Genomic DNA, 23,304 nt, shown 5'->3' with positions numbered 1-23,304 from the left:
ATAAATTTATAATATATTTTAAATCATAAATTTTAAACTTAGTAAATTTAATATCGATTCGAATTACATGAGTCAATTCCCTAAATGGTCACTCAAGTTTAGGGAATTCCTATGAACTATCATTTATGTTTCATTTAGGACAAAAATATCACTCAACTATCACTATTTTCCTCAAAATATACTTGACACTTCAAAAGTCTTATTCTCTCCTAGTTGGCATGACATGTCATTAAAGTCTTTTTTTTTAATAATAGACTAGTTTGATTCATTAAACTCATTTAACTAAAATAATGATCATATTATTTTTAATATATATATTAGTTTATTAAGAGTAAATCTTCATACTTAAAGAATCTTTTATTATAATTAAACTTTTTATTTTTTTATGTTATGAAGAATATGTTTTTAAAACGTACTATAATATCATCAATTTGAATACTTATAAACATATACATTAAAAAAAATCGATATACAAATCACTCATTAATGCTAACTTACATCAATTAATCATAATTTTTTTTTTATAATGAATCAATAATATTAAATGTCAAGTAACTATTACAATAGAATCAATTGTGTATTTTGAAATTCATGCTTACAATATTTTTTTCTTGAAAAAAAATAGAAAGTGAATAATTTTATTACTATTTTTTATCCCAAAATAAATAAATATTAAATATCTCAAAAGTCTCCTTCTATTCTAGTTGATATATCATGTTATTAAATCATCATTTGAAAAAATAATAGACCTATTAATTCATCAAACTTATGTCTCTAAAAAATAAATATATAAATTACATGAGAATTTATGAAGATTATAAAAAAATTAAAAAAACACAACTAATTCCTTATATTTTTTTACCAAACAAAATTCAATGAAAAAAACTGTGTGCAATTATTACTTGATAATTTTCAAAATCCCTAAGTAAATTATTTGAAAATTTTAAGCAATTTTTTTTTAATAAAAGTATTCAAAGAAAATTGTAAGGTTGACAAAAAAGTTAGTAAGAAAGAGAATTTTTTAAATTTTTTTTTTAATTTCATTTTTTATTTTTATTCTTTTATTGATGTATTATATTATATTTAAACTTATCATACAATTAAACACCAATATATATTCTTATCTCATCCCAAATTCATGAAATACAAGTAATAATTAATTGACTTGCCTATTTTAATTCAATAATATACATATTATAATGAGATTAATATACTGATAAATAAAGATCAAAATTTTACTTTCTAATATAAATATTATTCCCTTTCTATTTTCTTTTCAAAAAAAGATATTATAAGTATGGATTTCAAAGTACCCAATTAATTATTTTTTAATAGTTAATTGAACTTTAATATTATTGATCCATTATATAACATATGATTAATTGATGTAAGTTGACATTCATGAGTGATTTATATATCAATATTTTTTGAATATATGTGTTTATAAGTATTCAAAATTGGTGACATTATAGTAATTTTTTAAAAACTATTTTTCATAGCATAAAAAAAATTAATTATGATAAAAGATTCTTAAGCATGAAATTTCTTCTTAATAAACTAATTTATACTTTTTAGAAAATAATAATATCATTATTTTAGTTAAATGAGTTTAATGAATCAAACTAGTCTATTATTAAAAAAAAAAGACTTTAATGACATGTCATGCCAACTAGGAGAGAGTAAGACTTTTGAAATGTCAAGTATATTTTTAGGAAAATAGTGATAGTTAAGTGATATTTTGTCATAAATAAAACATAAATGATATTTTAAGGCAATTCCCTAAATTTGGGTGACCATTTAGGGAATTGACTCGAATTATATCTTATAGTCTCAAATCTCAAATATTATAATAATATCCCACCAACAACCCAAAGATCTTTTTGATTTTTGGGTCAGAACCGTCCAACCTCCTTTTGCTGATTTTTGTCTTCATTTGCATTTAATTAACCTAAATCTATGTCGGAGTTTTAATTAAGAATGGAAAAGGGTAAAAAATGCCCTTAAACTATATGAAAGGAATAAAAATGTCCTCTGTTTATAGTTTGACTAAAAAATGTCCTTACTATCAATATTTCGGCTCAAAAATGCCCTTGCAACCAATACTTTGGTTCAGAAATGCCCCTATAATTACAAAATGGGTCAAAATTGCCCTTTTCAAAATAAATATATTATATTTTTTTATTTTTAAACACATCTTCCTCCTAATTAAAATATTATTAAAAAACTCTATTCTTGTTTTCTTTCTTCTAAATCACTTTAACAAATAAAATGTAGGAAATATTTTTTTCTTCTTAATCTCATTTTATCAATTAAAATATAATAACTTCATGTACCGTTTCGACAGATAATACATGTCATATATATAAGATCATAGTATATCCATCATTAATTTATATTTATATAACGATAAAAATAATGATAATAAAATAAGAAATATTTTTATTTTTTATTTTTTTCTGAATTGAAGTAAGATAAACATTTGCTAATTTTTTTTAAAAAAACATTATTAGAAAAAGAATGTATTAAAAATAAATTAATAATATATTAATTTGAAAAATGAACATTTTGCTCCATTAAATAACAATAAGGGCATTTTGGACTAAATATTGACGGCAAAAACATTTTTGAACCAAAATACAAACGGAAGGCATTTTTGAACCAAAGTATTGACGGTAAGGGCATTTTTAAGCCAAACTATAAACGGAGGACATTTTTGTTCCTTTCACATAGTTTAAGGGCATTTTTGACCCTTTTCCCATTAAAAATTTAAATTATATTTGTAATTAGTTTTTTATTTTATTACTATTATATTAAGTATATTTTTAACCCATAATATATATTAACATTAACTCAATTAACGTTAAATACGGTAATAAAATGTCTCTTTTCCTTTAGTGACACTTTTAGTTTTAGATGTGATAGTNAAGGTGAGGTAAAAAAATTGAATTTAAAAATAAGATTTAAATTATTTTTTTTTTGGGGGTGGTTGGTGGGCTGGTTTGAGGGTAGAGACAAAATAAATTGAATTTTTCAACAAAAAAATAAATTGTAATTTGAAGTTGGAAGAGAGGTTTGGAAAATGTTTTCCTTAAGTTTTGAAGGGAAGTCATTTTCCTTAAATTTGAGGAAAATGAGTTGATTTGGAAAAGATTTTCCAAAACATTTAACCCAACCAAACATGAGAAAATTGGAAAACATTTTTCGGAAAATGTTTTCCTTCATACCAAACACACCCATAGTATACAACATGTAAAACTATTAGGGTTGTTCAAAATCGATAATTTGATCGAAAAAGGGTTATTGGTTTAACGATTTTGATTTTTTTTGTTATCGAGTTATTGATTCTTAACGGTTTTAGGTTTTTCTTAACGGTTTAACCGATAACTCGATAGTAAATTAAATAATTATATTTAGACCATGTGTATATAAAGTCCTTGACTTAGAATTTGGTTTGCTACTTTTATTTCTGGTTGTCCCAAATTCTTGGTTATTCTACAATGTAAAAATGTTTGCTTTTGAGAAAGATGTAACTTGTGAACTCATGTGCATGGTTCATTTGATTTGTCACCTTGTTTTTATGTGATTTTCAATGATTTTTTCTGTGTCAAATCTTAATGGTTAAACCGATAACGATCAATAACCGATAAGTTAATTTTTTAGTGGTTCTATAATGATTTCGCATCTCTACAAATCGATAACCAATAAGTTAAACCGATAAACTTCAAAATTGAACTGAATTGATCGATACACAGTCCTAAAAACTATAGTAGTATTGAATTTGCAAACCACTAAATTTAATCATTTTATTAATTAATGTTTAATTTGTCTCTTAATCACGTGATTCCTCCTTGGAACACTAAAGTCTAGTAGGAGCTGAGCTGTTAGCCACTAGCCATGCATGCTTTGGTAAATATCTAATTATTATATTAAACTCTTTTGATACGGCAATTTTAGCATTCGTCTGGATATGTGATTTTATCTCATGATTTAAAATTATGAGATAAAATTAGTGTTTGGACATATGATTTTATTTCATGATTTTAACTTACAAGATGAAATCTCAAATTCTTCAAAAAACTTGATTTGAGATAGTTGATATTATTACTTTTACCAATTTTTAACCTATTTACTTCTTCCATTTCAAAATAAGTGAATTGTTGAGGCAATGTGTTTCATTAAGAAAAAAAAGTTTATGACATAAAATGAACACCACTTTCCACTTTTACCCTTTTAGATATTCTCGAACTATTCTTGAAAATATAAATAATTCAAAGTAAATCATAAATATGAGCAATTAACTCTTTTGAAAAATATCATTTTAAAGATATAAATGAGGACTGAAAATGGAAACAATGTCCAACAACTCTCTTAAAATTTGAAAAACTCACTTATTTTGAACTATAAATATAGGGGTCAACGATTCACTTATTTTGAAATGGAGGGAGTATATCGAATATAACCATTACTATCAACAATCAAATTTTATTGTTGATATTTATTACTCTTACCAACCTTTAAACCATTTATATCGAGAAATGCATATGCTCAATGTGAGGAGATTGTCCGTACCAAGATGATTATATTAAAGAATATAATATACTACAAGTCATGTTATACTCTACTTTTTTTATTGAACTAAAGTTCGTTTATAAATAATTTAAAAAATTAATTTGTATTTTTTAATTTAAAATTATGGCATTTGACACTACCATTTCTCTATTTATAGTGAATATCATTAGCCTTAAAGAGTAACAATATCATATCATTGTGTGAAAAAAGAAAGGAATAAAGAAAAAATGGAGAGGAAAATTTCTGGTCTTTTGTTTCTCCTTGTCATTTTGTTCACTTCACGTAAGTCCTTTTTTCCTCTTCCTTTTTTTTTTAATGTGAACTTATATTTAGAAAAAACATTTAGGAAAAATGCTCATATCTTGAGTTTGCTTTGTATAAAGGAAAATATTTTTGGGGAAAAAAACTGAGTTTTGAGTTATTTTATGATATTTGATAAGTAAATGAAAGATATTATTCACAGAACATTATATGTTATCTAACAAAATATTATGATGGGTGGAATATGATGGAGATTAGTGGTGTAACCACTTAGAGTAAAAGATGGTCAGTTGATCAACATCCTATTCGTCGAAAAATTATACTGTATAATATTAAAAGGTTGATAAATATATAAATATATCACAAATTAAATTAATTTTCATGAGTATATATTGATTGTTGAACACCCTTAGCAAGATTTTTGTCTGCGCCATTGGTGGGGAATAGAGGTTTGGGGGTGGGATGGTCAAGAAATGGAGGTCTTGATGTGGGGATGAGACAATAAATTTAGAATATCACTTGTGAAATATATTTTTTTTCTACTTCCATCAGAAAAATATATTATTATTTTTTTCATTTTTTAAAGAACTTATATTTTCTAGGTACCAAACACACCCTTAATTTAAAATGTATCCTTACACATTTTTACATATATTTTAAATAAAATGTTCCTATTTAGTCTATTACGACTTTTGTTGCTTCCCATGAAGGAATATTGGTCATATATTTGTTGTACAAATCAATCTTTTTTTTTCCCTCTTTACTTGGCCTCTATTGATGCAAAGATATATAAAAATAATTACCTATACTTCAAGGTAATTAATTAAGAATCATAAAAAAATGACCCTATTAATAATTTCCAACTTATGGTATAGCAATAGTATTCGCATTGAATATGTAATTGTAGTTATTATCGATCGTAACAAATTTGACATACAGAATAACATGTTGTAACCGATTAAATTGAAATTATGGATGCAGAAATGTTGATCCAAGGGGCGGAGGGAAGAGTGTGCATCTCGCAAAGCCATAGGTACAAGGGTCCATGCCTGCATGACCACAACTGCGCTCTTGTCTGCCGTAACGAATATTTCTCCGGTGGAGACTGCATTGGATTTGGCTTTCATAGAAAATGTTATTGCACTAAGTTTTGTTAATTAATTATAATTAATTAGTGTCATGAAAATGACACTTAATTAGTTTAATTAGTTCATTAATCCATCACTAAGCTAGTTTTGTTTTAGGGAATAAAATGTAGTAGTGGTTTTATAAAGGGCATCACACCCCTTGGTTGCACTCTTTTCACGGAATCTACGTGAACATGAAATGTTTTGTTGTGTTCCTCATTTAGTAATTTTTTTTTTTCGGTTGCACTTGGTACATTCTCTACTATCAAACAAACAAATAATTAATATTTTTAATTACTTTTAAGCGTTTATTTAATAATTTTCATATAATATATCAAATACGGTGTATTTTAAAATTTTATACAAAAAAAATTGATAAAAGAAAAGAAGTTTGTGATGGATTTGCGATTGATATTCTTTTAAATGCTAAAATCAACATATATAAAATAAAATATTGCGACAAATGATATTTGTCACCCAAAATTAAGGTAGAAAAATGAGACTCAATTATTTTTCAACTTATTAGTGGCATAATATTTTGTGAAAGAATTAATAAGTCACCTCTTCACTTTACCGTTCAAAACATGATATAGCCATCATTTTAAAAGTGGATTTAACTGAATTCAATATATAAATTTTGCTTAAGTCATATATTTATATTAAAAAAATTATTAAAGCAACCCTAATAACTAAATCTATATAATTTTTTTTAAAAAAGAATGTGTGATGCCGTTAATACCTAAATCTAATTATGGATTTGGTGATTAATTTAGAAATCATACAATTATCGTGCTCTTCCTCGAAACAAAAATTGTCTCTCCCTTTTCACGTTAACAGTTTATACCTAACAGAATCAAAGCAACTGAAAAAATAATAATTTTGGGATAATTAACATATATAGTGAAATTCGGAATAATGAAAGTGTATGCAATATGTCACCGTCTTTATGAGCTATAGAGGTTGTTTCAAACGAGTCTGGCATGAAAATGGACACTTTTTGAACTCTAAACACCAAAAGAGACCTCTCTAAATGGACTGTTCCGCTCATTTATAGGAGAACTACAACTTCCATCTTTTAACGACATAGTCTTTGTTAACTCCAAATTCATCCAAAATCCAAACAAATATTAAACAAAACTTAAAGATAGTTCGCCCACAAATGAGTGAACTATAATTCTTTTTGTTAACCCCGTTCACGTGAATCTATATCTCTTTCTTTCTCATGTGAAGTTATATCTCTTTCTTCAACAATAAATAAGAGTTATTCACTCCACATTTTTTCATTCATCTTCTAATTTTCATATTTCATATTTTGATTTTTAAAATTTGATAGTCATGTCTCAGCTATCCAAAAAGTTTGTATATTCAGTTCAACTAGATGTTTGTAAATGCAAAGAGTATTGTAAATGAAAGCATGAAGGACTCCTAGAAATTTTGATCGTAAGTTTTAGAGTTGTCCACATTCAAAGGTAACAAAATTAAGTTGTCTACTTCAAAATATTTGGATATTCACTTGATTTCTTGTTTTGTTATTTCAAAAAAATGATGGATGCGATTATTTTCGGTGAATTGAAACACGCTCATAAATGAAACTAACATCATTCTTTCACGGGTGGGGAGATCCTCTTTCGATGATGATACACCAACTTCATACATCAATATGAAATTTGTAGAAGATAGAGAATCTTCTAAGGACATTACCAAAAGAATTAGAAGAAACTTCTAGAGTCACAATGTTAGGCTTCGTAGAAATGAAATGGACATTGCTCCAGGTCACATGCCACAACAATGTTGTTTATGTTGGGAAATTGGTCATAAGAGGTATCGTTGTCTCCGTCGACCTTAGTAGTTTTTTTATTATTGTTGTAAGCAAATAAATAGTGAAATTTATTTTATGAGAAAAAAATTCAATTTTTTAAATATTTTTATTATTGAAAAAGTCATGATAATATGTATTTACAATACACTTAAAATTGAGAAAGAGATATATATTCAGGTGAGAAGTTAACAAAAAAAATTGTAGTACGCCCATTTGGGGGCGAACGACCTTTAGGGTTTGTGCAACATTAGTTTGGATAAATTTGGAGTTAACGGGGACTCCAACGTTAAAAGATGATAGTTGTAGTTCACCCATAAATGGGCTAATTGTTTGTTTTGGTGTGTGTTTTTAGAAAGGGTCTCTTTTGGTGTTTAGAGGTCAAAAAATGTCTGTTTTGATGCTAGACTCGTTTTCAAACAAACCTGACTCAAGCAAATTAAGCGGAAGAAAGGTACGATGTTTTATACTACCACCAAACCAAATATTCCACATGAGTAATCTAGTAATATGACAACTATTAACTACCTACTTAACCTTCTACCCTGATCCGCAACCTCTATACCCTTCAATTTAAGGTCACATCTTCCGTAAATTAAAGATGTGTCATCTTTGTCTCTAATCACACCTCCCTCTATTCTTCTTCTGCTTACCTCTTCCGACCTCACTCTATATCCAATCTCTCATGACCCACACATCTCTTGTTCACATGTCCAAACCTATCAATAGTTTGATGTGTTCCCTAATAAAGGCAACTCCATGTCCAAACCTATCAATGTTTTGATGCTTTCCTTAATAAAGGCAACTCCGTATCAAAAGGGACTCGAACTCGAGACCTCTTGATTAAGTATGAAAGAGTAATTACCACGATGGCCTAACCCATTGATGGCCCCTTAATATTATATTATATTGTTTTGATTCTATTAACTTTACTTAGGCCTAACCATCGATGGCCCCTTAAAGTTGGCACGAACTTTCACTTAGACACCTCAAGTGGGCGATGTTTCATTTTAGACACCTCATGTAGGATCTTGCTATGTCATTTTGACACTTTTTGCTTACATGTCTTAGTGAGTGTAATACACTCGTTGAGTGCGCGTGAAAGACCTTTTTAGTCGTTTTTTTTAATTATTTTTTTCTTCTTCTTTCCCATTATCAGCCACCATTTCTGTAAACTTAAATATCCAACATGGTGAATAAAAATAATTATAGTAAAATGATGAAAAATGATGGTAACTATTTTAGAAATTTAGGAATAGACCCATTTCAAAATTTAAATATTAAATTATTAATGAGATTCATTCATAAAAGAATTTAATATTTACTGAGAAGTAAATTTAATTTTTGATGAATTTTAAACCTGCTAATTAGGAAAAAAAAAAAAAAAAAAGCATTTGAAGATGACACTAATAAAAAAGGAACAACGTGTAGATGGGTGTGTTCCCAGGTGTTTTAGCAAAAAAAAGATAAAGGTATTTGGAGAAGACAATGGGTGGGGGTGGGGGAACGGGCATGTGCAGGTGTTTCTGTAAAATAAGAATTATTTTGACAAAAATGACAAATGTCGTCGTTTGATTAGTCACTTTACAAGTCATTCGCGAGTGTAACATACACACCTTATATATTTTTATTGATTGGAAAAAGGGTGTCATAATGACACTTTTGACACAACAAGACCCTACATGAGATGTCTAAAATAAACATCGCCCACTTGAGGTGTCTAAGTGAAAGTTCGTGCAAATTTCAAGGGGCCATCGATGGGTTAGGCCTAAGTAAAGTTAATAGAATCAAAAAAATATAGGGTGTGTTTGGTATGAAGGAAAATGTTTTCCTGGAAAATAAGTTGATTTTTGACTTATTTTCTCATGTTTGGTTGGTGAGTAGAAAATATTTTTCGGAAAAGATTTTTAGTGTTTGATTTATGAATGAAAAATATCTTTTATTTTACTAGAGTAGAAAATAATTTTTGAAATTGAAAATATTTTTTAAAAACAAACTTAAATTTTTTTGGGGGGTGGGGGGCTGNGTTAACAGTTTATACCTAACAGAATCAAAGCAACTGAAAAAATAATAATTTTGGGATAATTAACATATATAGTGAAATTCGGAATAATGAAAGTGTATGCAATATGTCACCGTCTTTATGAGCTATAGAGGTTGTTTCAAACGAGTCTGGCATGAAAATGGACACTTTTTGAACTCTAAACACCAAAAGAGACCTCTCTAAAAACACAAATCAAAACGGACAGTTCCACTCATTTATAGGCGAACTACAACTTCCATCTTTTAACGACGTAGTCTTTGTTAACTCCAAATTCATCCAAAATCCAAACCAATATTAAACAAAACTTAAAGGTAGTTTGCCCACAAATGAGTGAACTATAGTTCTTTTTGTTAAACCCGCTCATGTGAAGTTATATCTCTTTCTTCAACAATAAATAAGAGTTATTCACTCCACATTTTTTCATTCATCTTCTAATTTTCATATTTCATATTTTGATTTTTAAAATTTGATAGTCATGTCTCAGCTATCCAAAAAGTTTGTATATTCAGTTCAACTAGATGTTTGTAAATGCAAAGAGTATTGTAAATGAAAGCATGAAGGACTCCTAGAAATTTTGATCGTAAGTTTTAGAGTTGTCCACATTCAAAGGTAACAAAATTAAGTTGTCCACTTCAAAATATTTGGATATTCACTTGATTTCTTGTTTTGTTATTTCAGAAAAATGATGGATGTGATTATTTTCGGTGAATTGAAAACACTCTCATAAATGAAACTAACATCATTCTTTCACGGATAGATGGGTGTGTTCCCAGGTGTTTTAGCAAAAAAAAGATAAAGGTACTTGGAGAAGACAATGGGTGGGGGTGTGGGAATGGGCATATGCAGGCGTTTCTGTAAAATAAGAATTATTTTGACAAAAAATGACAAATGTTCGTTGTTTGATTAGTCACTTTACAAGTTATTTGCGAGTGCAACATACACACCTTATATATTTTTATTGATTGGAAAAAGGGTATCAAAATGACACTTTTGACACAGCAAAACCCTACATGAGGTGTCTAAAATAAACATTGCTCATTTGAGGTGTCTAAGTAAAAATTCGTGCAAATTTTAAGGGGTCATCGATAGGTTAGGCCTAAGTAAAGTTAATAGAATCAAAACAATATAATATACTATTTTTTATTTTAGTTTTTTTGGGAAAGAAAAACATTCATAATTAAAACGAAATCTAAATTAATGGAATTTCAATGTGAATATTAGATGAAGGAAAAAAAAAAAACAAGTTTTTGTCTTTTGACGGTCAAAATTGCCCTTTTGTATCATATAGAACGCACGTCTGAGAATATGGAGCTTTTCAACATTTTCCCACCAAATTGTGCGGAGACAAAATAGGAACCCACAAGATTTGAAGGTATTCAATGTTTATTCATGAAAATCTGTTATTATTGCATACAATTGTATGCCTTTCTGTATGCATTTTAGCTTTTGATTCTCTTGTTATAAAGCTGTAATTTGAGCTCATTTCTGGAATTTATTATGCGGGTATTGGTTGAATATCCATTTGATTTGACAGGTTTTCAGATTTTCAATTTTGATCTAATTTTACGAACGAGAAGGTAGAGGTGATCTCTCTCTTCCTTACTGTGTTGATTATGAATTCATGTGTATTTGGTTATCGGAGGCGGATCGAAGATTTGAAGCTTCCATTTGGTCATTTTGAAGTTGAAACTTGAGAATAATTGAAGTTTTGTGGGTGAAATTTAAATTTCTTTTCTAAAATGACTCACATACCAGTTTTTGGGAACTTGAGAATATTTGAAGATCAGAATTTGCTAGGGGAGTTTATGGTTCCATTGATTTCTTGTTTGCAACCAAACCCACAACTTAGGGGTTCGGCTGAATTTAGTAATTTTTGTTCAAATGGTATATTTGTGTTTTTAAAAAAATCATTAAATATGTACAACATAAGATTTAGAACCCATTTATTATCACTTGAAGTCGTCATTCTAAAATGTAGAAACCATAAAGTTGCAATCCTAGCTTTGCCTCTGTATGATGTTTGGTTTAAAGGATTATTTGGGTTTATTTCGATGTAAGTTTTCGGATTAAGTCTATCTCGTGTTTGGTTGGAGGCTTTAGCTGAAACCAGTATCATTGTTATTCCAATTCTTGGTAGAACTTATTCTATACAAAAAGTGGATTGATTATCCACAAAATATATAATCCCATCCTGGGGTATCCTGGCATACACATCTTAAAGATGTTGCAATTTATCTGATCTGATTTTTAAGGAAAATGGTTAAAGGGGAACACAAAAGCATTGACATTGTAATGCCAGTACTAGACATGGTGTTCTTGCATTTTTTCGAATCCCCTTGTCAGGATTTTTGGTTCCGGCACTGGTTTGGAGCGATAAAAAAAGTGATTTGAGTTGTTCACACGAACACAAGAATCAAGTTGTTTCAGCAGTCAAGAAAAAGAATCATGTTGATTCAATTATTTTAGTTTTCAAAATGATAATATTTTATTTGTATGTTTTATCTAGGTTAAAATGACTTATGGTTTGTTACTCTTAGTTGCTTTTGTATTTGTTGTTTGGTGTCGTATCTACCTTCACAAGGTAGGGGTAAGACACACCAACCTCCCCAGATCCCACTGGGTATGTTGTTGTTGTAGTATCGTATCTATACTACTGCTTTTATTTCCTCGGCGACAAAACAACAGGAAAACCATGTTTTATCTTCTTATCATAAGATGTAGCTAACCAAAGTGGAAGCAGTCATGGGAGTATTATACTGACGTAGCATTGGCACCAGTGCGGAGAAGAATATTTACTGTGGATATTTTACCTAAACTAGCTAAATGAATGAATCTGAAATTTTCTTTACTCCAGTGATATTCGTTTTTCTTCGCCAGTCATATTTACTGATGGTTATTTATTTCACCAGCCAAGATCATCCAGTCATGCTTTTGGAGACTTATTTTCTTTCAGGAGTTTTCTTTATATTCATTTTCAGTATCTGTGGTACTGAACATACTATGTCGTTTGCAGTTTTCTATCTCTTTGGACATGTCGGAAGCTTCTTTGAACATGGACCTCCCTACAGTTGAAGAAAAAATCAAAACAGCAGAACTTGAAGATGTGCAATTAGAGGAAGTGAAGGAAACTAAACCAGCAGCAATTGAGGAAGTTGAGGACGACGATGCTCTCTTCCACTGTGATCTATTTGATGCAGAGATGGTTCAAAAGGTAGCGGATGAATTTCTCCCTGGATTGGCCTCTGCCTGTATTGACAATACGACTGGTGGTTTGTTGAATAGCCCCGCTTCTGTGGCTGTTGATATTAGAAGAGAAATGGTGGACTATCTTGTCCAGAGAAGCGAGATGTTTGTTGCAGAATCTGTTGTCTTAGAAGGTGACTCGGTTATTGAAGTGTCTGACAACCCTCATGATATTATATCTGATTTTATTGATGATTTTGCACAGTCTAAGAGGAACTTTTTCTGCAAAGTTTCATCATGGATGCTAAGTGAAAGGAGAGAGGAAAGGATAGATGATTTCATACAAGAAATGGAAATGAATGGCTTTTGGTTGATGGCGAGGAGGATAACAGTGGCACAAACATCGATAAGAAATATTGACTTCAAAAACATTTATCACTGCAGTATGAGGTTCAAATCTGAAGAAGAGCTTTCGAAGCATATCACCTCGTGTGGTTTCAGGGAATTGAACTGTGAAAATGAGGGATGTAATGCTCGATTTAGTGCAGCTCAGCTGGAACTGCATGATTCAACATGTCCGTTCAAAATACTCCAATGTGAGCAGAAATGCCCAGCAACACTCATGAGGCGTGAAATGGACAGGCACTGTATAACTGTATGTCCAATGAAGCTTGCCAACTGCCCCTTCTATCCAGTAGGCTGTGTATCTACTATTCCTCAATGCAAAACAGACCAACACCGTCTCGAGAATCTTCTGCCTCACTTGACCCACATCTTAAAACTTATTCACAAGGAAGCATCTTTCGAGGCTTTGAAGAAAAGGGCTGAGCAATTGTTGGAGGTCAGTTATTAAATAGTACCATTCTCTTTCTTTGGATATATTGAACTTACATTAGTGCTTCTTTTGTTTGGAGTGTTTCTCTCTCGACGAGGCATTAAAATGTTGAGAAAGAAAAATAGAACACCAAAATGGTAGAAATAGGAAGACCAAAATATGCACTTACATCTAACTAGTTCGGAGATTGGAGTAGCAGTGTTTTCTGTCCTGCCACTATTTTCCTTACATTATCTTAAGTTATATTCTACTCTGTGACCCCGTTAGCAACACGAGGAGATATAGTAGGTGAAGAAAAATGGTACTCTTTCCATTTCAAGTTGTTTGTCTTACTTTTCTTTTTAGTCCGTTTAAAAAAGAATGTCTCTTTCTACTTTTTGCAACTCTTCAGTTTCGACTTTAGTTTAAGACCACAAGATTCCAAAGTCTTATTTACTTTCTTAAACTTCGTGCCAAATCAAAACCAGACAAACAAATTGAAACAGAGGGAGTAATATTCAAATGGATATTTCAGACGAAAAATAGCTTTGTCACATGTTGCCTTGGCTGGCCAATTCACAGTCTAATCAAGACAAAACTGAATGTTAGAGCTATTTATTGAATCTAATTTACAAAGGTGCTTCACCGGATTCTGGATATCCTTGCAGCTAAATTTGGAAGAAACTACCCTAACCATGTGTTGATATCTTTTTTTCTTCACAAACAGGCATCATCACCTGGACGGCTGGCAGCTGCTCGTGATGCAAGATCATTAACAGTTGCAATCAAGAGTATTGATGCAAAGCTTGGCCCTTTGGAAGCTGAGGAAATTAAAGAGGACAATGCAGATGACGCTTACTTGAAAGATGAAAAAAAGGATAGCACTGATCTATCCGCCAAAAAGGATTGTTCTATTGACTTGTCTCATAATGATGAACAATCTCCACAGCTTAATTCCACAGCTTCACCGCACAAATCAGAGAAAGTTGTGGAACCAACAGTTAAAACGGATTCAACCAATGAACACTGTGAGAAACCAGACTCTAGAGATCTACCCCATAACAAAAATGACGGTTTAAAATCACCTGACAAAAGTGAAGAGTCTCTGAGCACATCTGAAAAACATCAAGATGTCACAACTTCAGCACACAAACTGGAGTCACCCAAAAGTGAAGATCCTCCCAAGTCACCCGAGAAGCATCATAATTCAACAACTTCTGAAGACAAAAAGGAGTGAAATAAGATCTTCGCGGAACAAATGATTCTCAGACTGTGATCAGCAAATCAGCACCTGACTAATGAAGATTTAACAGATTCACGGGTGGAAAGGTAAAACAGCCAAAAACTCATTTTCTAAAAGTAAATGCATGTGTAGCCACCAAATGAGAAGTAGAATCCAAATCTTTGGAGGTCAAGTGCAAGAGAACACATATAGTCATTTTGTATATTGAATACTGATCAGTACCTTCAACAGTACTGATTCTCGAATTCTCAGGCTGGAAGATGGACGACAAGAAAGTAAGTACATTGTTTTAAGATTGTCTCTATCTTCATATCTGAGATGGAGCATGGCCATAGCATAGGAGATGGACAAGAATCTTTTTTGCATGAAATAGATAAATTTGCATACTAGTTTTGATCTTCCTCAAAAATGGCACAATTTTGTTTTAAATCCTTTTTTCACCTCCATACATAGACAGATATGAACATTTTTCCTGTATAATTTATCACTAGCAAATTTTCCTCTTGCTTATTCATTTTTTCTTGCTTGTAATTTCATTTGTACAAAACAGATTTTTATTTTTCCTTGTTAGTGATTGGCATTCATTTTGTTTTGGCTTCAATCAAATGCATACCTTTTTCACCCTAGTGAATTTTCTAACACTGCTAGTCTGCTATTGCCAATTGGTACATTTTAATTATCATTCTGCTGAAAGTGATTTGTCATCGCGACCTAAGCTCATGTCACGTATTTTCCGCTTTGGCCTAGGCCCATACAAATTTGTCTTCGGTCTATGCCACATTGAGCCTCAAAAGTGTGCATATCATATAAACTTGAGCAATGCCTTATAGAGGGCTCTTACGGGGGTGTGGTCATAAAAGAAGAAATGAGAAGGAACATTGCTATTATGTGATATTATTTAAATCCGAAAGTCAATCATTCCTAGCTTTGATATGAAGGTATTGGGGAGATCAAAAGGGAGTATGTTAGTCAAATAGAGAGCTCTCATGGGGTGTAGTCCACGACTTTAGCCTTAAGCAAGGTTGGGCTACAATTCTTGTATTGAGCGAGCCCAAGCATTAAAGAGCAACGTTTAGTGGCATGCAAGAAGTAGTCGTCTTGTTGTTGATAGGCGTGGCTATGTGAGTTGTTGAAAACAATACATCAATTCATCTTCATCAAAGGCCAAGATCTAGCTACAAATGACAATAACTCTCGACAATTTCTTTGTTTTTAATGCTTCCTAATTTTCTGATTTACCGTCATTTAAGGTTTACAATTGTTTGCTTCTGCATCACACCTTATTATTTCAATCCCAACACCTTTTGGCTTTGAGTCTACATATTTTTGGTCAGGTTAAAATGTAGCTTGCTACATGTCTCAAAGCTAGCCATCAATTAAAATCATTTGAAACTTATATTGAGAATGTAGAAGAAATAAAACTTTATATTAAGGAAAGACTAATTGATCCTCCTTTTCACTAAAGTGAAGCTAAATGAGCTTCATCACCTATACTGTGAGAAACATTAGTTTAAGTTTTATGTACTGACCATTTTTAAAGTTTATACATAATAAAGTGACTATAATTTAACTATAGGTAAATCTCTACTATAATTAATTGGCAATCTAATTCAAATGGTAATTAAGTACTTTTAGGTGTTTGCCAACGATAGAAGCCGCTCAACTTCAGAATCAAGTGGAGAAAGAGGGTTAGGCCTCCGGAGGGATTTTAGAAACTATGAAAGGCACTATTTTATTTTTATTCACTCGGTATTCGATGTTCATTTTGAGGTCCGACTAATCTAAATTCATGCTGAAAAGTTCTACCAAACGTAAACGGTAAACGGTATATCTGAACCTCCTTATCCGTAAAAGATAGAATGTGGAATAACTAATCCATGAATTACTAAACTCTGCAAAACTAATACCTACGTTAAAAAAATGAATAATCCCATAGACATGAATGTTTCAAAATTTCTTCAATCAGCTTCCCAACTCACAAGTAGTTTACAAGTTTGAATATGCTTATACACAGAGATAAAGGCTGCTGGAAATACATATGGAACTTTCTTCTGCTCTACAACATTTGGAGAATCTCATGGTGCTGGTATCGGTTGTGCTATTGATGGATGCCCGCCTCGTCTGCCATTATCCGAAGCTGATATTCAACTAGAATTCCTCTTCATAAGCAACACCAATAACAACATACCCAGTGTAATCCCACAATGCAGAGTATAGTATACACAGAACTTACCCTATCTTAGAAGATAGAAATACTATTTCTGAAAAACCCAGACTCAAGTGATGCATAATTCCTCTTCATAAGCAGAACTGATCTGGTACAATGTTGTCTTCGATTTGTAGAGAATCTCCAGGAAATCTATGCCACTATATTTGCTCGAATTCAGCAAAGTTATAAACCAAAGTTTTTCATCTCTATAGATCTGTCTGCGCCATCCCAATGCAACAAGCTTCATAAGTTTTCCCTAAGGTGAAAATGGCCGGGGTAATCAGCTACCATCAAATCATGAAACCTTAGTTCAACTCAACTCAATCATCATCAGGTCGAACAGATTGCTCGAATTCTGGATCCATTATCACCCCATCCATAATATGTACAACAATCTTCCCTCTTCTCAAATCCACCATTTCCGAAGCAATTCTATTAACTATCAACAACCCATCTGAATCTTTGGATATATACAGAGTGTATCCCGATATTGATTCATAATCAATCTCCTTTCCAATTTGTACATCATCCGCATAAATCCTTGCTGGTACAGCTGAAAACCCGAGTACACGAGTTAGTATTGCATATGTGTTGTTCTCATTCTCATTCTCATCCAATCTCAATCCCAGATCCCGCTCAAATGCTTTCTCAGATGGCAAAAATAAAGTAAATCCCAAATCTTGAGGTAACATTCCAATCACTATTTCCCCAAACTTCCCTACTCCTCTTCCTCCATCTATTCGATTTTTCTTCAGTTTCAAACCAATCACATTTTCATTTCCTTGTGGTATTTCGTTAAGTTTTAGTACTGAAAAACACAGCACGAAAGTACAAGCAATCGAGACTACAATACATAGAAATTTGATCGGATCCTTAGTGAAATGACCTCGTTGTTTCATTTTTTTTTTTGGTTTGGTTACAGTTTTACAATAGCAAAGTATTTGGGACCTTTCATCAAAGCAATTTGCTATAGCGTTCAACCGGAACAGTAAACGGAAATCAAAAGAGGAGATTTATCGATTACCTGAAGAAGGAGAAGCTTGAATCAGTAGAAGATCTGGGAATCACTACTTTGATTTTGTTGTTAGGTAGTTTTGAAGATGTGAAACTATGGAGGAAAATAGAGGATTTATGAACTTCTTCAAAGAGAAAGAAGATGAGTTGAAGTTTAAAGGTATATTATATATCTGGTCAAATAGTAGAGAAATGGCAAAACAATGTTTCTTTTTAACAATTTTGGTTCAGCATAACACATAAGCGTGCTCTTTAACTTGAAGCAGACCTTAATACATGTATGTTGGGGATGGAGCTAGGATAGCGTTTGCCATTAAAAAAACTAGCCAGAAAGCAGGTCAGGTAGGCAAGCAATAGTACAAGCAAGCTAACATGCGAGCAAGGTTGAAGGGTCTTTACGGCCTTTAACCTCTTCGTTGACAACCTCTCATTTGTTCGACTACTTGTGGGACCTGCTACTTTAGGGATCATTTGGTGTGAAGGATAAATACATATAGTCATGAGATAAATATTTAGTGACACTTAATTTAGTGTTTGGTTGGAAAGTTTGGGATAACTTATCCTGGGATTAATAAATAGTACCAGGATAAATTATCCCTCCAACAGGGTGGTATAATAATCCAATCACAATTTGTGATGGGATAAATTTATTAAATGACAAAACTACCCTACAAACCCTTTAATTGATAATCTTTCACAAGCGCACCTTATTTTAGGTCCGATTCGACGAGCTTTTGGATCATAAGGCAGATTTTGCTTATATGATTTTGTGCTCTTTGGTTTCAATTATTTTTATTATATATGTCTATAATCGTCTGCGTCTTAGGTATAGTTCTTGTGTTTACTTTCTTCCAATGCTTCCTGGTTTAAGAATTTTGGCTATGGAAAATCTATTTTTGTCTCTTTTGTTTTCCAAAGTTGAAAGTGAGTATGACATTTAACCTGATTGGAAAAATACGGCTTTCATATATACCAAAGGTGCAACTGCCTTCGTGCTCTATTTTCAAGCAATCAAGATTGAGTAGTTATTGGTGGATAGGTTGGATTTAGTTTTAAAATGGGTTACAAGTGGATTTTCTATGTTGGATGGATTGAGTAGTTAAATTTTATTTTAACTAACACTCTACTAAAAAAAATATATACAAAAAGCTAAATAAGGGGGTATTTTTGTAATCAAACCACTTATTTTTAGGAAGTATGTAATGGTTATTATTTTTAGAGAAAAAGGGCGAATTTACCCCCGAACTTTGATAAATGGTACGTCTATGCCCTCCGTTATACTTTGGGTCCATCTCAGCCCCTGCCGTCCAATTATCGGTACACACATTCCCCTCTCACTAGCGGCCCCCTCATCCTTTACACGTGTCGTAATCCTAATTAACTACCCGTTTGACCATTATTTTTAACCCATAAACTAACCACCCGCCCCATAAACCCATACCCACCCGATTCACTCTAAAATTGGTTCTTCAAATCCGCAGACATTTCAATTTGAGAGCAAAGGTCAGCAGTAACTTCGGTACCTTGAGAATTGGACTAAAGGGGAGAGATCTAGAGGTCACAGAGTATGGATCGCCAGCCGACTGAAGAGGAATATTTGGCGCTTTGTTTGATTATGCTTGCGCGGAGCGATGACTCTGTTAATCAGGTACGATCTCTACCACCGCGGTTCCAGTGATGAAAATCCACACGTCGTCGGAGAAGATTGAGGAGAAGATGTTGTATAAGTGTTCGGTTTGTGGTAAGGGATTTGGATCTTATCAAGCTTTAGGAGGACATAAAGCTAGTCATCAGAAACTCATCGCCGGTGGCGGCGGAGGAGATGATCAGTTGACTACCTCAACTACTACTAATGCCACCGGAACTACTAGATCCGGTAACGGTAACAGCAGTGGAAGGACTCACGAGTGTTTGATTTGCCACAAGTGTTTTCTTACTGGACAAGCTTTGGGAGGACACAAACGGTGTCACTACGACGGCGATAACGCTAACAGTAGCGTTAACACTACTGTCGGAGTTACGTCGGAGGAGGACGTGGGGTCTACAATCAGCCACCCTGATTTTGACTTGAACATTCCGGTGTTGCCGGAATTCTGTCCTGGATTTGGTTCCGGCGAGGATGAGGTAGAGAGTCCACATCCGGCGAAGAAATCTTGGCTATCTCTACCTCCAAAATTTGAATTATTCCACTCAATTCTCATTTTTCAACTCTCAATTTTTTTGTGTTTTTGATTTTGTAGTGATTGAATTGAAAATTGACAGAGAGAAATGAGTAGAGTTGGTGTAGAATTAATGGAGATTGAAAAAGAAGTAACGGAATAAATGAGAGATGGTGATGATGAAGTGAAGAGAATTCTTCCATGGACTAAACATATTACAATACGAGGAATTGTGAGATAGGAACGAGACTCGGAAGATTTGGGTCTTTTAATTGAGTTAGAATATTTTAGAAGGAATCGAGTGGGTATGGGTTTATAGGGCGGGTTGTTAGTTTATGGGTTAAAAATAATGGTCAAACGGGTAGTTGATTAGGATTACGACACGTGTACAGGATGAGGGGACCGTTAGTGAGAGGGGCATGTGTGTACCGATAATTGGACGGCAGGGGCTGAGACAGACCCAAAGTATAACGGAGGGCATAGACGTACCATTTATAAAAGTTCGGGGGTAAATTCATCCTTTTTCCCTTATTTTTAATACAACAAACCAAACAATCAATAAGAAATAATGACAGGATAACTAATCTCGGCATAACTTATCCCAATATAACTTATCCCAGTATAACTTGTATTCAAACCAAACGACCCCTTAGGGTATAGGGAGCCCCATCCGGGAGCATAGGAAGTACGAGTTCATTAGAATCCAATAACTTTGGTTCAACTTTATAATTTTGTTGAAATATCTCACTGAATATGTATCATCATATATATATATATATATTTTAAGTGGGAAGCTCCAACATTCAAAGTTGGATTACCATTTTGCCCCTCCACTAAATCAAAATAAAATTAATTAATTTATTAGATACTAATATTTTAATTATATAATGATGGAATATGAAGTCCAACAATTAAACTTTAATAATGAATGACTCTTTGAATTTTGAAATCAAATAAAAATTATGTATCATGATTCAATGTGCTCTATTAATTTGGTAGGTGAAAAGACAGTTAAATATCACTATAAATATCAGTAAATTGCTCCCTAGATCATCATATTCTTTTATTTTCTATCATCTATTGTTCTCTTTTTTTCTTCCTAGATAATGATATAGATACATGTCGTCTAGAAGCTAATTGAGGAAAAAAAAACAGATAGCTTCATTGTGAAATTAAAATAGAAGCTTTCTTACAATATAGTTCAAGTGTTAAGCTTAGAAGTATAAGATATGACCTATATATTCCTTTAGATCTTTTTATGTTAGCTTATGATTTTAAGTTTTTCTTTTCCATTTTAGAGTTAATATGGTTGTCCAAAATAAATTTGGCTAGCAACCCATATTTTATGTAATTTTGTATCATTATGCATTGTTATGGAATTTATTTCTTTGTTTTTGTGTTATTCTTCTTTTAAATGCTACTTAATTGACAAAACTTTTATTAATACATGATGAGTTTGATAATACTTGAATAGTTTATGCAATATGCTTTTGTTTAAATACAAGTAATTTAAATAAAGATTGCTAAAAAATTATTACTTTGAATGAAAGATTTTGATTGTGTTACTTTGTTGTCTATCTAACATAGTGTTGCAAACACATACATATATTGTTCATTTTCACCTCTTTAGTTTCATTTTTTATTTTTCTACAATTTATACAATATGAGATTTAAAAATTTAATTTTCAAATAAAAATAAGAGTTACATTTACATTTATGCGGCACTAAGCCTAATAATTTTCTTAAACATAAGCATTCTATATTTACGGCAGCTTTCCGTAGTGTTAAAATTCAAATGGTTGGTATGATAACAATTTTGCTTTTGGACATTTTTGTTGTTTCTTTATGAATTCCTTCGACCCTTAATTGCTACTACTAAAAACTATTCCTCAAATTAAAATCATGTAAAAAAATATTATGAGAATTGAGTAATTAAGCTTCATTTTGTTTAGATTTTAGTAATATAAGTCAACAAGATCATTCTATTAAAAGTGGAAAGATTCTTAGACACAAGTTGAATTACTAAAATGTTTTTTAAAAGTATATTTATCATTTTATTTTTTTATAAAAATTAATTGTCTATTAAATTTAGTTGGAAAGACCTTTCATCTACCTTTAGACCTGTACAAATTCTATGAACTTTTTATTTACAAATTTAATATGTGTCATGTAAATGAGAAGCTTCTAACCTCAAAGTTGGATTACCATTTTGCCCTTATATTACGCCTAAAATAAATTAAATATTAATAGCTATTTAATTAATTAAATATTAAGTAATAGTTATATTTAAATTCATGCATCAAACAAGATTTTAATGCAATCATATATTCATGTACTAATTAAATGTGGGTAATGAAGAGTCTATACCTTTCAATTTTAATTTGTAAGATAAGTGAGGGTAATGAAGAGTCTATCAAAGACACACCACATTATTTATATTTCCTTCTTTTATTCAAGTTTGTGATTATCTTGCATTCTACAGTATGTTAGCCTACATCAGTTGTAAAATTTTCATTACCAATTTGTAATTATAAGAATTCTTACTGATTTATTTATTAGCATTCTTCGAAATTTCATGCATATTCATCTTCTTTTTGTCAAGAAATATGTAAATTATCATAGTTACAAGATGAATATTATCCAATATGAAGTTGTAAGTGAAATTTTATTTTTCATATCTCCATCTTTTTGAGTTTTTAAATATGACTTCATAATTGATTACTACATTTTTGTATTCTTCATTTCTTCTATCTTTAGGATATAAATATAATAAAGCTAATCACATTTTATATTTATTATTAATTGTTTTGAGGGTAAGCATGTTAAATCCCATATAATATTTTCACAATTAGACCCGTAAAAGAT

General features: G+C 31.5%; 2 protein-coding genes, 1 long non-coding RNA gene and 1 pseudogene across 4 annotated transcripts; 3 read left to right on the top strand and 1 right to left on the bottom strand.

Moving 5' to 3' along the window:
- The first annotated feature begins 4,725 nt into the window (after positions 1-4,725).
- On the top strand, positions 4,726-6,165 carry LOC125855578 (uncharacterized). The gene is made up of 2 exons (XR_007445501.1): positions 4,726-4,851; positions 5,812-6,165. It is a non-coding gene; the product is annotated as an uncharacterized LOC125855578 (long non-coding RNA).
- A 4,892-nt stretch (positions 6,166-11,057) lies between these two features.
- LOC125857015 (uncharacterized) lies at positions 11,058-15,588 on the top strand. 2 transcript variants are annotated; one of them, XM_049536682.1, is made up of 4 exons: positions 11,142-11,189; positions 11,352-11,394; positions 12,831-13,841; positions 14,542-15,588. In XM_049536682.1, the coding sequence occupies exons 3-4, from the start codon at positions 12,849-12,851 to the stop codon at positions 15,049-15,051; spliced, it is 1,503 nt and encodes a 500-aa protein (XP_049392639.1). In that variant the 5' UTR covers positions 11,142-11,189; positions 11,352-11,394; positions 12,831-12,848; the 3' UTR covers positions 15,052-15,588. The 2 variants fall into 2 exon arrangements, with proteins under 2 accessions (XP_049392640.1, XP_049392639.1); XM_049536683.1 differs by lacking the exon at positions 11,352-11,394 and having other exon boundaries at positions 11,058-11,189.
- A 1,305-nt stretch (positions 15,589-16,893) lies between these two features.
- On the bottom strand, positions 16,894-18,219 carry LOC125857014 (uncharacterized). The gene has a single exon (XM_049536681.1). The coding sequence runs from the start codon at positions 18,163-18,165 to the stop codon at positions 17,587-17,589; it is 579 nt and encodes a 192-aa protein (XP_049392638.1). The 5' UTR covers positions 18,166-18,219; the 3' UTR covers positions 16,894-17,586.
- A 1,521-nt stretch (positions 18,220-19,740) lies between these two features.
- On the top strand, positions 19,741-20,464 carry LOC125856207 (zinc finger protein ZAT10-like; annotated as a pseudogene).
- Positions 20,465-23,304: the final 2,840 nt, after the last annotated feature.

The sequence above is a fragment of the Solanum stenotomum genome, chromosome 2, assembly GCF_019186545.1.
Source record: "Solanum stenotomum isolate F172 chromosome 2, ASM1918654v1, whole genome shotgun sequence".
NCBI classification, from domain to species: domain Eukaryota; kingdom Viridiplantae; phylum Streptophyta; class Magnoliopsida; order Solanales; family Solanaceae; genus Solanum; species Solanum stenotomum.
The sequence above is the reverse complement of the archived record's forward strand: the minus strand, read 5'-3'. Positions and strand labels throughout refer to the sequence as shown.

Excerpts from the sequence above, each read along its gene's own strand:
- LOC125857015 (XM_049536683.1), top strand. The coding sequence starts at position 12,849 with ATGTCGGAAGCTTCTTTGAACATGGACCTCCCTACAGTTGAAGAAAAA. Across the intron at positions 13,842-14,541 it reads GGGCTGAGCAATTGTTGGAG|GCATCATCACCTGGACGGCT; the intron begins GTCAGTTATTAA and ends CTTCACAAACAG.
- LOC125857014 (XM_049536681.1), bottom strand. The coding sequence starts at position 18,165 with ATGAAACAACGAGGTCATTTCACTAAGGATCCGATCAAATTTCTATGT.